This window comes from Cetorhinus maximus, chromosome 6 (assembly GCF_964194155.1).
Source record: "Cetorhinus maximus chromosome 6, sCetMax3.hap1.1, whole genome shotgun sequence".
Lineage (NCBI taxonomy): Eukaryota > Metazoa > Chordata > Chondrichthyes > Lamniformes > Cetorhinidae > Cetorhinus > Cetorhinus maximus.
The window spans coordinates 19,142,830-19,155,202 of NC_135884.1; the positions used below are offsets into that span (position 1 = coordinate 19,142,830).

The 12,373-nt window shown below is 39.8% G+C and overlaps 1 protein-coding gene across 4 annotated transcripts in view; it reads left to right on the top strand.

Annotated features, from left to right (window-relative positions):
• Positions 1–12,211, top strand: part of LOC144681604 (inter-alpha-trypsin inhibitor heavy chain H3-like) — a 106,959-nt gene extending 94,748 nt beyond the window's left edge. For 3 of the 4 annotated variants that reach the window (XM_078543336.1, XM_078543340.1, XM_078543339.1), the window contains 5 exons: positions 315–428; positions 3,129–3,330; positions 4,883–5,055; positions 6,219–6,330; positions 10,461–10,961. In XM_078543336.1, coding sequence (XP_078399462.1) covers positions 315–428; positions 3,129–3,330; positions 4,883–5,055; positions 6,219–6,330; positions 10,461–10,605 — 746 coding nt within the window. In that variant the 3' untranslated portion in view covers positions 10,606–10,961. Of the gene's footprint in view, positions 1–314; positions 429–3,128; positions 3,331–4,882; positions 5,056–6,218; positions 6,331–10,460; positions 10,962–11,711 lie in introns of those variants that run through there. The other variant, XM_078543338.1, reaches the window with a different exon arrangement.
• The last annotated feature ends 162 nt before the right edge of the window (positions 12,212–12,373 follow it).

The window sequence follows — 12,373 nt, forward strand, 5'->3', positions numbered from 1 at the left end:
GCACAATTTACCATTCTGCTGCTAAACTGGAACTGTGACCCTTTAAGGCCACAGAATCGCTTGACTGTAAATACCCACAGACAACTGGAGATCTATTTCTCTTAAGCACAAGATGAGATTTAGTACGGGACCCATTGTTTTAAACCCTGGCTCCCTGCCAAATTCAGAACACATGGAAGGAAATGTCTGATTTTTCTGCAGTATTCTTTTACATCTGTAACAAGGTGTGAAGTTGAAGTGTTATGGTCTCAAACATGTTTTATATAAAGGTGGCAATGATTTAAATGTTCTAAAACTTTGACATCTTTTTTAAGTTGACAGCGATCCTCATTTTATCATTTCAATAAATGATCACAGTGATGCCATTTGTTTCAACATTGATGGAAAACCAGGTGCAATTCTAAATCTGGTCACAGATCCTTATACAGGTATGTGCAAGCTCTGTCACAAGCTGTCACAAGAAAAGAAAAACAGCAGTGCATTGCTATAAAACAGAAGCGTACCCTGAGTTAGCAGTTGCTACAATGACATTAAACCTGGCCATTCTGGAATTTTACTGTTTGACCTCCCCACATTCCTGGCTGGTAAAGGAAAATCTGATAGCAAAGGAGACGAGGAAGTAATAGCAGTTATTATTTTAAGTGAATGGTGCAAAAAATCAAAGCCTCAGATTTATCAAAATGCTTTCCATATTTCAACACAACTGTCAGCTGCACCCAGATTTTCATTTGCAATCTTTTGAACTGGCAGTCTTGTGCAAAGCTTTTAACTTTATGATGTGGCGTAATTTAACATCTGTTTTGTACAAATCTGATGAATAATTCACTTGACGGCGGGAATATTTTGGAGACAGCAGAAGTCCCGCAGCTGGGGCCGAAAGCCTGCTTTAGATAGGCAGCAGGATGCGGGGCTACATTTTTCTGGTGGATGTCAATTAAGTGACGACTGCCGGGGCTGCCATCCTATTAGGATTGCCAGCCCACCCCAAGAGCTGCCGGCCCTCTCAGCAGCTTCAACAGCGCCACCATTGACCTTCAATGACCTTCCCTCCATCATAAGGTCAGAAGTGGGGATGTTCGCTGATGAATGCACAGTGTTTAGCACCATTCACGACTCCTCAGATACTGAAACAGTCCGTGTCCAAATGCAGCAAGACATGAACAATATCCAGGCTTGGGCTGACAAGTGGCAAGTAACATTTGTGCCACACAGGCAATGACAATCTCCAACAAGAGAGAATCTAACCATCACCCCTTGACATTCAATGGCATTACCATTGCTGAATCCCCCACTATCAACATCCTGGGGGTTACCATTAGCCAGAGCCTGAAGTGGACTAGCCACATAAATACTATGGCTACAAGAGCAGGTCAGAGGCTGGGAATCCTGTGACGAGTAACTCACCTCCTGACTCCCCAAGCCTGTGCACCATCTACAAGGCACAAGTTAAAATTCTGATGGAATGCCCTCCACTTGCCTGGATGAGTGCAGCTCCAGCAACACTCAAGAAGCTTTACACCATCCAGGACAAAGCAATCTGCTTGATTGGCACCACATCCACAAACATTCACCCCCTCCACCACCAATGCACAGTGGGAGCAGTGTATAGCACCTACAAGATGCACTGCAGGAATTCAAGGCGCCTTAGACAGTGCCTTTCAAACCCATGACCACTACCATCTAGAAGGACAAGCACAGCAGATACATGGGAACACCACCACCTGGAAGTCCTCCACCAAGGCACTCACCATCCTGACTTGGAAATATATCACCGTTCCTTCACTGTCCCTGGGTCAAAATCCTGGAACTCCCTCTCTAACAGCATTGTTGGTGTACCTACACCACATGGACTGCAGAGGTTCAAGAAGGCATCTCACCACCACCTTCTCAAGGGCAACTAGGGATGGGAAATAAATGCTGGCCCAGCCAGCGAAGCACGCATGCCATGAATGATTTTTTAAAAAACCCACCAGAAGTGGCCAGCGCTGGGGCTGCACCTAGAGGATTGAATGCATTGATTGCTATGCACCATCTAAGGCTGGTTAAGTGGGATCTGGGGGCACTGGGGCCAGTCTGCCAGGCTCTGATAAGAGGAGGGGATTGCTATTGCTGGCGGCAGTGGGGATGTGGCCAGAGGGACAGCCATTGCCCTTTGAGGATGAGGGAGGGCATCTTTGTGAGCCATGGAGTGCCCAAAAGGCAGGCTCCCCCCAATGTCCAGTGTGAGGTCATCTGAGTTTGCCAGCTTTCTCACTGCTGACACAATGAAATGCCAGCAGAATGACTTTGGGTCCACAGTATTTTGCCAGCCTTCCTGCCTCCCAGCTCATTGCCAATGGGCCCAGAAAATTCCACCCGCTATTTCTCTTCATTATTTTCCCTCATTTTTAATCATTGGCTCCCTGAAGTAGTCTTCAGGTACCCTTATAACTGCAAGAAGTACCTTGCCATCCTTGAGATCATGGCATTCCACTGAACCCCTACCATCCTTATTGTTTTTGTAGTGATTCAAACCAGTGTAGATTTAAAATCAATTGGACCAAATATGTGCTGTAAGAATTTATTATATATACTGCTTAGAACACTGAAAATTTTATAGAAAAGATATAAGTATCATGTATTTCAATTCAATTTATGTACAAAAAATATTTCTTATTCAAAGTCCCCTGCATCTATAGAAGATTATTAACAGGGCATGTTGAGGTGTGAGGTAAAATTTCCACAGGAATTTCTTCCGTTCAGAGAACAGATGTCTATTTTCATAAGAAAACAGAAAACACTGGAAATACAGAGCAAATGGATCAGCATCCAAAAAGAGACAAGAGAGGTGTTGATCTTTGTGTATGGAACCCTTAGCTAGAACTAACTAATCTATGTGTTTCCTGGGTCTTATGTTTTGGTTTTGAATTTCCAGCATTTGCGATTAGTTTTTTTAATAGCCTGAATTTTGTCAACTTTGTTAATGATCCTCAATGTAACTTTAAATAAAATCAAAAGGAGCTTTTTCTAGAAATGTCAGAGCTATTGGACAAGGGATTTCCCATTAACAACATCAGTTCTCCAGATTTTAACTTGACATTCTGACAATTGATTAACATTCATTAATGTGTTTTTAAATTTACATTCAGGTTTCGTGGTAAATGGACAGTTGATTGGAGAGAAGAAAATTGAAACTAACAAGAAAATAAACACATACTTTGGAAAGTTTGGAATTAGGAACAAGAAAATGGATGTGAAAGTTGAAATATCGACACAAACAATTACGATCTTTCATGGAGAAAATAAGATTATTTTTCCCTGGTCAGCAACAGCATCTTTAACAAAAGAGAGGTACGGTTTATGCAATAATACGGCAGCATTACATTTGTGTTTGAAAAACTAGTTGGTCGCAACCTAAATACAAATATAGCCAAGAAACAAAAGTTTCAATTACTCATTTACTTTAATTCTCATTAAAAAACTTGCAATGTATTTTGTACAGCTAATGCCCTTTGATAGACATCAGTTTAACTTTGTAATTTTTGAGCTATAGTTGTTACAACATGTAATGGAAAAAGGTTTGCAAAAATACAAATAAGAACCGAGAAGTCAACATTACACATAAGGCAGAATTGCAATATTATTGTGATATCAAACCTAAATGAAGAGCCATAACATTGAATACCTGAAACAAGGTTAATTTGATTGACATTCATTTCAGAACGAGAGGTCACAGATTGAAAGTAATTGGCAAAAGAAGCAAAAGTGATATGAGAAAATACTTTTTCACACAGCGAGTGGTTAGGGTCTGGAATGCACTGCCTGAGAGTATGGCGGAGATAGGTTCAATCGAGGCATTCAAGAGGTATTAGATGGTTATTTGAAAAGAAAAAATATGCAGGGTTACGGGAAGAAGGCAGGAGAATAGCACCAGATGAAATGATCGTACAGAGAGCCGGTGCAATTGGCTGATTGTCGATTGGCTGAATGGCCTCCTTCTGCACTAACAATTCACAAAAAAATTGTGATGATTAATAATCTAAAAGAAACTTTCATAATGCTTTATCATATCATCTAGAAATGTCCCAAATCACCTTCCATACAACAAATTATGACATTATTCAATATTCAGGTTGCCCTACTAGGATTTGGGCACTAATATCTCTCATATTTGGTTGATATTGATGTTGGTAGGATGCTGCATTAGGAGCAGTCCTCCCTGCTTTCAAGATGCCAGGCTTTTCTCTCCTTTGCAACTTTCCTTTCCCTCCATATATCTGCTCTAATTGCCAGTTACTCTTGCAGATACTGATCTGAGTCACATTTGAAGTCCTACACAAAGTGTGCTTTGTTTTCTTTAAAAAGTAGAACTAATGACCAGGATTTTCCAGCCCCATCTTGGCAGGGCCCGCCACAGGAGATTTCACAGCCCAGCCAAAAGTCCATTGGCTTTCAGCAGGACCAGACAATCCTGGAGGTGGTGTGGCTGTATAATCATTTCCAATATTAAAATTTTAAGGTGCAACTTCAAAGATGTGCTTCACTGAATCAGTGAATCTTAGATCAAGTGCATGGAGCTTTCAAGAAGAGGTTGGATGGAGAATGCCCATTAGCCTGTAGTAAGGAAGGAAAAACAGGAATATAGAAATGGAGTCTGAGGCCAAAGAGCTCTTCGAACCTGCCACTGAGGTGAGAGTGGGGTGCACAACCAGCATCTACTTGAGCCTTGCTATCTGGATGGGCCAACCAGAAGGATAGTCACCACAGACCAATTGAGTGGGGCTTCCTGGAAATAGATTATTAAAATGGACAATTTTGAGAGCTTTATTTATATTTATTCAATATTCAGGATATCAATATTTTGAAACTGTGTAACTTATCATCTCTAATGTCCATTTCCTAGTTTCTCCATTTCAATCATGAAAGAAAGGAATCTCACACTAACAATGGGAGATAATGCAACATTTGTTATTGTATTGCACCGGGTCTGGAAAAATCATCCTCTACACAGAGACTTTCTGGGATTTTATACACTTGACAGCCACAGGCTCTCAAATATGACCCATGGATTACTCGGTATGTAGCGTATTCACTGTATTACCTGCAAAGTCACAGTTAAGCACTGAGCAACTCTAAAAGGGGATACAGCTTTTGTACAATGGTGAAGTGCTTTTATAAATTTCTTTGCATCAAAAAACTATTTTACTCCGGTACTATATTTCGTAATGACTGCAGAATATATGTCCCAAGAGCAGTAATTTCCATCCTTCACTCAAACCATTCACTCCTGAATATTGAGGGGTATATGATATTCAAGAAGAATATGAAGCTAGGTAAAGGTGGAGGGGTAGCACTGTTAATCAAGGATGGCATTCGTGCAATAGTTGGAGATGACCTTGGTTCAGGAGATCAGGATGTAGAATCTGTTTGGGTGGAAATGAGGAATAGTAGGGGAAAGAAGTCATTAGTGGGAGTGGTCTACAGGCCTCTTAACAGTAACCACAATGTCGGACAAAGTATACAAGAAGAAATATTGGGTGCTTGTGATAAAGGGACAGCAATAATTATGGGTGATTTTAATCTACATATAAACTAGAAAAATCAGACTGGCAGTTGCAGCCTTGATGAGGAGTTCATAGAATGCTTTTGGGATAGTTTTTTAGGGCATCATGTTCTGAAACCAACCAGAGAGCAGGTTATATTAGACTTGGCATTGTGTAATGTGGCAGGATCAATTAATGACCTCAGAGTGAAGGCACCCCTTGGTAGCAGTGACCACAATATGATTTTGGCACCAACTATTCAGTTTTGTGTCACTGCATAGAGTCAAAAAGTAAATGTTCACATTAGTTCAATCACTCATTTGTGAAAAGAACAGTGAAATGAATAGTTTACCCTGATTAAGGAGATTTCAATTCCAGAACTCATACCTAATGGAAATGATTATTTTGCCACCATTTTTGGAAATATCTATTCCAAAGTTTATTTAAAATCAACTTAATTGAATTACCAAATTAACTGTTAAATTAATTTTATACTAATGAAGAAAACTGAAATTTTTGGTTTAATCACAAAATTTAGCAACTTCTACTAAACTCATTTCGACTTATGAATCATTAAGTCATCCTCACTGACAGAATAAACAAAGTTTTTTTTATTCTCCTTGGGTATCCTGCAATCACTACAATATTGTGTTTGTGACTTTCCAGTCAAATTAATTTATCTTTATTTTGATACAGGTCAGTTTTACCAAGAAGTAAATGCTGAGATATATAACATTCGCCCTGGCTTAGATCAAGGCAAACCTGACGCAACAATGATTGTTAAAGGTCACAAACTTATAGTGACAAGGTAATGTTGCTAAGAAAGTGTTGACACTTTTGATGTGTCCTCTTTAATAGTTAAATTAAACAAGGTGGGGGAGTGAGACATCAAGTTTGGGTATATGTGGGAAATCAAGGGGTAGATTCAAAACAGGAGACCATAATAGTAATATGGGAAATAAGGGTCATATGAAGGGACATGAAGAAACAGAGAGATAGAATCTAAGGATACACCAATAGTCAAGACTAAACATTACAAAAGTAACAAAAAAATAAAACTAAAGGCACAGCATCTGAATGCGCATAGCATTCTTAACAAAGTAATTGATTGATAACGCACATTGAAGTAAATAAATATGATCTGATAGTCATTACGGGGAGAGGCTGCAGGATGACAAGGATTGGGTCCTAACAGTAACCACAATGTAGGACAAAGTATACAAGAAGAAATATTGGGTGCTTGTGATAAAAGGACAGCAAAAATTATGGGTGATTTTAATCTACATATAAACTGGAAAAATCAGACTAGCAGTTGTAGCCTGGATGAGGAGTTCATAGAATGCTTTTGGGATAGTTTTTTAGAGTATCATGTTCTGGAACCAACCAGAGAGCAGGTTATATTAGACTTGGCATTGTGTAATGTGGCAGGATCAATTAATGACCTCAGAGTGAAGGCACCCCTTGGTAGCAGTGACCACAATATGATTGAATTTTACATCCAGATTGAAAGGCAGAAGAGTGGGCCTAAGACTAGTAGGTTAATCTTAAATCAGGGCAACTATGTGGGCATAAAAGCTGAGCTAGCTGAAGTGAACTGGGATACTAGGCAAGGGATAGATCAATAGAGAAGCAATGGCAGACATTTAAGGGGATATTTCAGAATACTCAGAATAAGTAAATTCCTACTATAAAGAAAAATTCTAAGGGGAGGATTCATCATCTGTGGTTAACTAAAGAAGTTAAGGAAAACATCAAACTGAAGGAAAAAGCAAATAACTGCGCAAAGATGATTGGGAGGTCAGATGATTGGTCAGAATATAAAGAACAGCAGAGATTGACTAAAAGGTTAATTAGGAGAAAGAAATATGTATGAGAGAAGCTAGCTAGAAATGTGAAAATGGATAGTCAGTGTTTCTGCAGGTATTTAAAAAGGAAAAGAGTAAGTAAAGTTAGTATTGGTCCTCTAGAGAGTGACAGTGGGATTTTAATAGTAGGTAATAAGGAAATAGTGGATGGAATAAACAAATATTTTGCTTCTGTCTTCACTATAGAGGATACAAAAAACATTCCAGTAATAGCTGTAAATCAGGAGGTGGCAGGAAGAGAGGAACTTGGTGAAATTACCATCATTAGGAAAACAGTACTGAGCAAACTGATAGAGCTGCAGGCTGACAAATCTTCGGGTCCCGATGCACTTAACCCTGGGGTCTTAAAAGAGGTGGCTAATGAGGCAGTAGGTGTGTTGGTATTAATTTTCCAAAATTCACTAGATTCTGGAAAAGTTCCATCAAACTGGAAAGTAGCAAATATCACCCCTCCATTCAAGATGGGAGGGAGGCAGAAAACAGAAAACTATAGATGTAAACTTGACTTCTGTCGTGGGGAAGGTGTTAGGATTGATCGGTAAGAGGTTATAGCTGGACACTTAGAGAAACTCAAGGTAATCGGGAAGAGTCAGCATGGCTTTGTGCAATCATGTTTAACCAATTTATTGGGATTCTTTGAAGGAGTAAGATGTGCTGTGGATAAAGGGAAGCCTGTAGACGTGCAGTACTAGGGTTTCCAGAAGGGACTTGATAAGATGCCACATCAAAGATTATTGTGGAAAATTAAAGCTCATGGTGTAGGCAGTAACATATTAGCATGCATAGATTATTGGCTGGCTGGCAGAAAACAGACAGTATGCATTAATGGGTCTTTTTCTGATTGACAGGATGTGACAAGTGGCATCCTGCAGGGGTCTGTGCTGGGGCCTCAACATTTTACAATTTATATCACTGGCTTAGATGAGGGGAGTGAAGGCATGGTGGCTAAATTTGCAGGTGACACAAAAATAGGTAGGAAAGTATGTTGAGAAGAGGACATAAGGAGGTCGCAGACGGATATAGAGAGGTTAAGTGAGTGGGCAAAAATCCGGCAGATGGAGTATAATGTAGGAAGTAAAAATGCAGAGTATTACTTAAACGGAGAACGGCTGCAGAATTCTGAGGGGCAGAGGGATTTAGGTGTTCTCGTGCATGAGTCACAAAAAGTTAGTATGCAGGTACAGCAAATAGTTAAGAAGGATAATGGAATGCTATCCTTTATTACCAGAGGAATTTAACATACAAGTAAGGATGTTGTGCTTCAGTTATACAGGGCATTGTTGAGACCACATCTCAAATATTGTGTGCTATTTTTGTCTCCTTATTTAAGAAAGGAGGTAAGTGCATTGGAGGCGGTTCAGAGGAGGTTTACTAGATTGATACCTGGAATGATACCTTTGACAAGGTGCCGCACAGGACGCTGCACAGTAAGATAAGAGCCCATGGTGTTAGAGGCAAGGTACTAGCATGGATAGAAGATTGGCTGTCTGGCAGGAGGCAGAGAGTGGGGATAAGGGGGTCCTTCTCAGGATGGCGGCCGGTGACTAGTGGAGTTCCGCAGGGGTCAGTGTTGGGACCACAACTTTTCACTTTATACATTAATGATCTAGATGAAGGAACTGAGGGCATCCTGGCTAAGTTTGCAGATGATACAAAGATAGGTGGAGGGACAGGTAGTATTGTGGAGGCGGGGAGGCTGCAGAAGGATTTGGACAGGTTAGGAGAATGGGCAAAGAAGTGGCAGATGGAATACAATGTGGGGAAGTGTGAGGTCATGCAATTTGGTAGGAAGAATAGAGGCATATACTATTTTCTGAATGGGGAGAGAATTCAGAAATCTGGAGTGCCAAGGGACTTGGGAGTCCTAGTCCAGGATTCTCTTAAGGTTAACTTGCAGGTTGAGTCGGTAGTTAGGAAGGCAAATGCAATGTTGGCATTTATTTCGAGAGGACTAGAATATAAAAGCAGGGATGTGCTGCTGAGGCTTTATAAGGCTCTGGTCAGACCACATTTAGAATATTGTGAGCAATTTTGGGCCCCGTATCTCAGGAAGGATGTGCTGGCCCTGGAGAGGGTCCAGAGGAGGTTCACGAGAATGATCCCAGAATTGAAAGGCTTAACATATGAGGAACGTTTGAGGACTCTGGGTCTATACTTGATGGAGTTTAGAAGGATGAGGGGGGGATCTGATTGAAACTTACAGAATACTGAAAGGCCTGGATAGAGTAGACGTGGGGAAGATGTTTCCATTAGTAGGAGAGACTAGGACCCGAGGGCACAGCCTCAGAGTAAAGGGAAGACCTTTTAGAACAGAGATGAGGAGAAACTTCTTTAGCCAGAGAGTGGTGAATCTATGGAATTCATTGCCACAGAAGGCTGTGGAGGCCAGGTCATTGAGTGTATTTAAGAGTGAGATAGATAGGTTCTTGATTGGTAAGGGGATCAAAGGTTACGGGGCGAAGGCGGGAGAATAGGGTTGAGAAACTTATCAGCCATGATTGAATGGCGGAGCAGACTCGATGGGCCGAATGACCTAATTTCTGCTCCTATGTCTTATGGTCTTATGACTGGGTTGTCTTATGAGGAAAGGCTAGCCAGACTGGGCTTGTTTCCACTGAAGTTTAGAAGAGTGAGGGGTGACTTGAATGAAGTATATAAGATCCTGAATGGTGGACACGGAAAGGATGTTTCCTCTGATGGGTGCGTCCAGAATGAGGAGGCACTGTTTTAAAATTAGGGGTTGCCGTTTTAGGACAGAGATTAGGAGAATTTTTTTCTCTGAGGGTTGTGCAACTTTGGAATTCTCTGCCTCCAAAGAGGGTGGAGGTGGGGTCATTGAATAGTTTTAAGGCAGAGGTAAATAAATTCTTGTCAGGCAAGGGAATCAAAGGTTATATGGGGTAGATGGGAATGTGGAATTCAAAACACGAACAGATCAGCCATGACCTTATTGAATGGCAAAGCAGGCTCCAGGGGCTAAATGGCCTACTTCTGTTCCTACTTTGTGTGTTCATACAGTTGTAATTTTTCTGTACATTTCTTACATGCATTTTATTGATGATTTTAATTTTAGGGGGCACCAGAAAGATTACAGACTTGATCCAAAGCGAGGTACCAATGTCCCATGTTGGTTTGTTCACTACAACGGGAAAGGATTTATCGATGGAATTCCCACTGACTATGTTGTTTCTTCTTTATTTGACTCGATATATCCATAGCCTGAGAGCAGACGGTGAAAGTTTATCCCTTTAGTATCCCTTGCATGGCTTTATCATTCAATCATTTTATATGTCAATTGCATAGGTTAAAATCACATCTGCAAGCACTTGCTGTCTCTTAAAATGTAAATTCCTATGTTAATTTATGATGGAATCTGTTTATGTAAGATGCCCAGATTTATTTTGTGTGTGTCAGGAATGGGATGATGAGGAGCTACCTGAGAAGAGACAAAGGCAAGTGAGCCTGATGGATTTGCTTCCAGAAAAACTCTGCATTTGTGCAATTCAATATATTTGTTCTAGCAATATGCGCAAAATATGTCAAAAATAAATCGACTATGTTCATCTTAAACAAACTCATCACACCTGTTTCCATCATTCTTTCTCGCACGTGGAATGCTGCTGTTCTTTTACCCCATATTGAGATTCATGTGCTTTGGATATACATACTTAGTCTGTCTGCAAGTTTACCTGCATCTTACTTCTCCAATGCATTAAGTATGTTGGCATTATACAGTTGCTCACATTGAGTTAAATGATCATCTGTTTTATGATAACTGGAATGACATAGGGTGTAATGCCAATTACAAATCCATGTTAGTTATCTCAGGTTAGCCTATATCTTATAATTACTTCATATTTTCTTACTTGACAAAAGTGACTACACATCAGAAGTATGCAATTGATTACAAAGCAATATGAAATGCTTTGAGGTTGTGAAAAGTGCTATATGAATGCAAGTCTTTTTCTTTCTTTTTTTTTAACTGCAATGTAACACACATAAGGGGGTTTGCAAAGTTATTGTCAATGTGTTTGCTATTTTATTATAACATCTTTCCATTTTTCAATGCATTGATTACCTGTGCTTATGATTTTTCAAATGTAAGCCCTATTAACCACTTTAATGCAGTTTTATTTCTAATGTCTATATCAATTGGTGGTGTATGCATGTCCTCCCACAATCCTACCCACCCCCCCCACCTTCCTCTCACAGTACAGGGACAAAACACTTGTTAAATTTTCCTACCATCCTTTTGACACTTTAGTGTTTCTACATTTTCTTTAATTATCCCTCTTTTGATGAAATGTTTCACTCACCCATTCAGAAAAGAACAGAAGATGAAAAGATATGATGACAGAAGCTATAAGGAATCGGTGTGCAAAATAATACTGCACAGAAAAGAACAGAATCTTTGACAGCATTACACAAAAGAGAGCACAGTATGAAAAAATGAATATACGAGGGACGACCACATAGAAAGGAGTTATCATTTGAAAATGTGATTGACAAGCAGGCTGGATGGAATGAAGATTAATGAGTAAAAGGAAGTATCCAGAGAATGAAGAAATAACAATAAACAAAAACCAATAAACAAAACAGGAGCTCACATACTCCCTTGATGTCCTTGTGGCCTAAATGGTCTAATATAGGGGTTAAATCTTACTTGTTTACAGCCTCTCATTGGTGAATTTTCATAATTTAGATTTCTATCATCTGTTAGTTTTAATACTTTTATTGCTTCCCTTTCTTTGGCTGCCTTGTGGTCCTTTGTATTTCTGTTTCCCTCAGTGATCATCTAATAAATGCTTTCGAACCTCTCCATTTCCCTATGATTTGGCATTGTTTGTGTTAAATGTCCCTGCTGTTTGGGTGGAAGATAATTCTTAAAATATCCGATATTCTTCTCCAAAATTTCTAATAATAATTAGTTTCCCTGCACTTTCTTCTTTCCTAACCAGGTTCTCAAGTTTATTCATATCCTCCTCT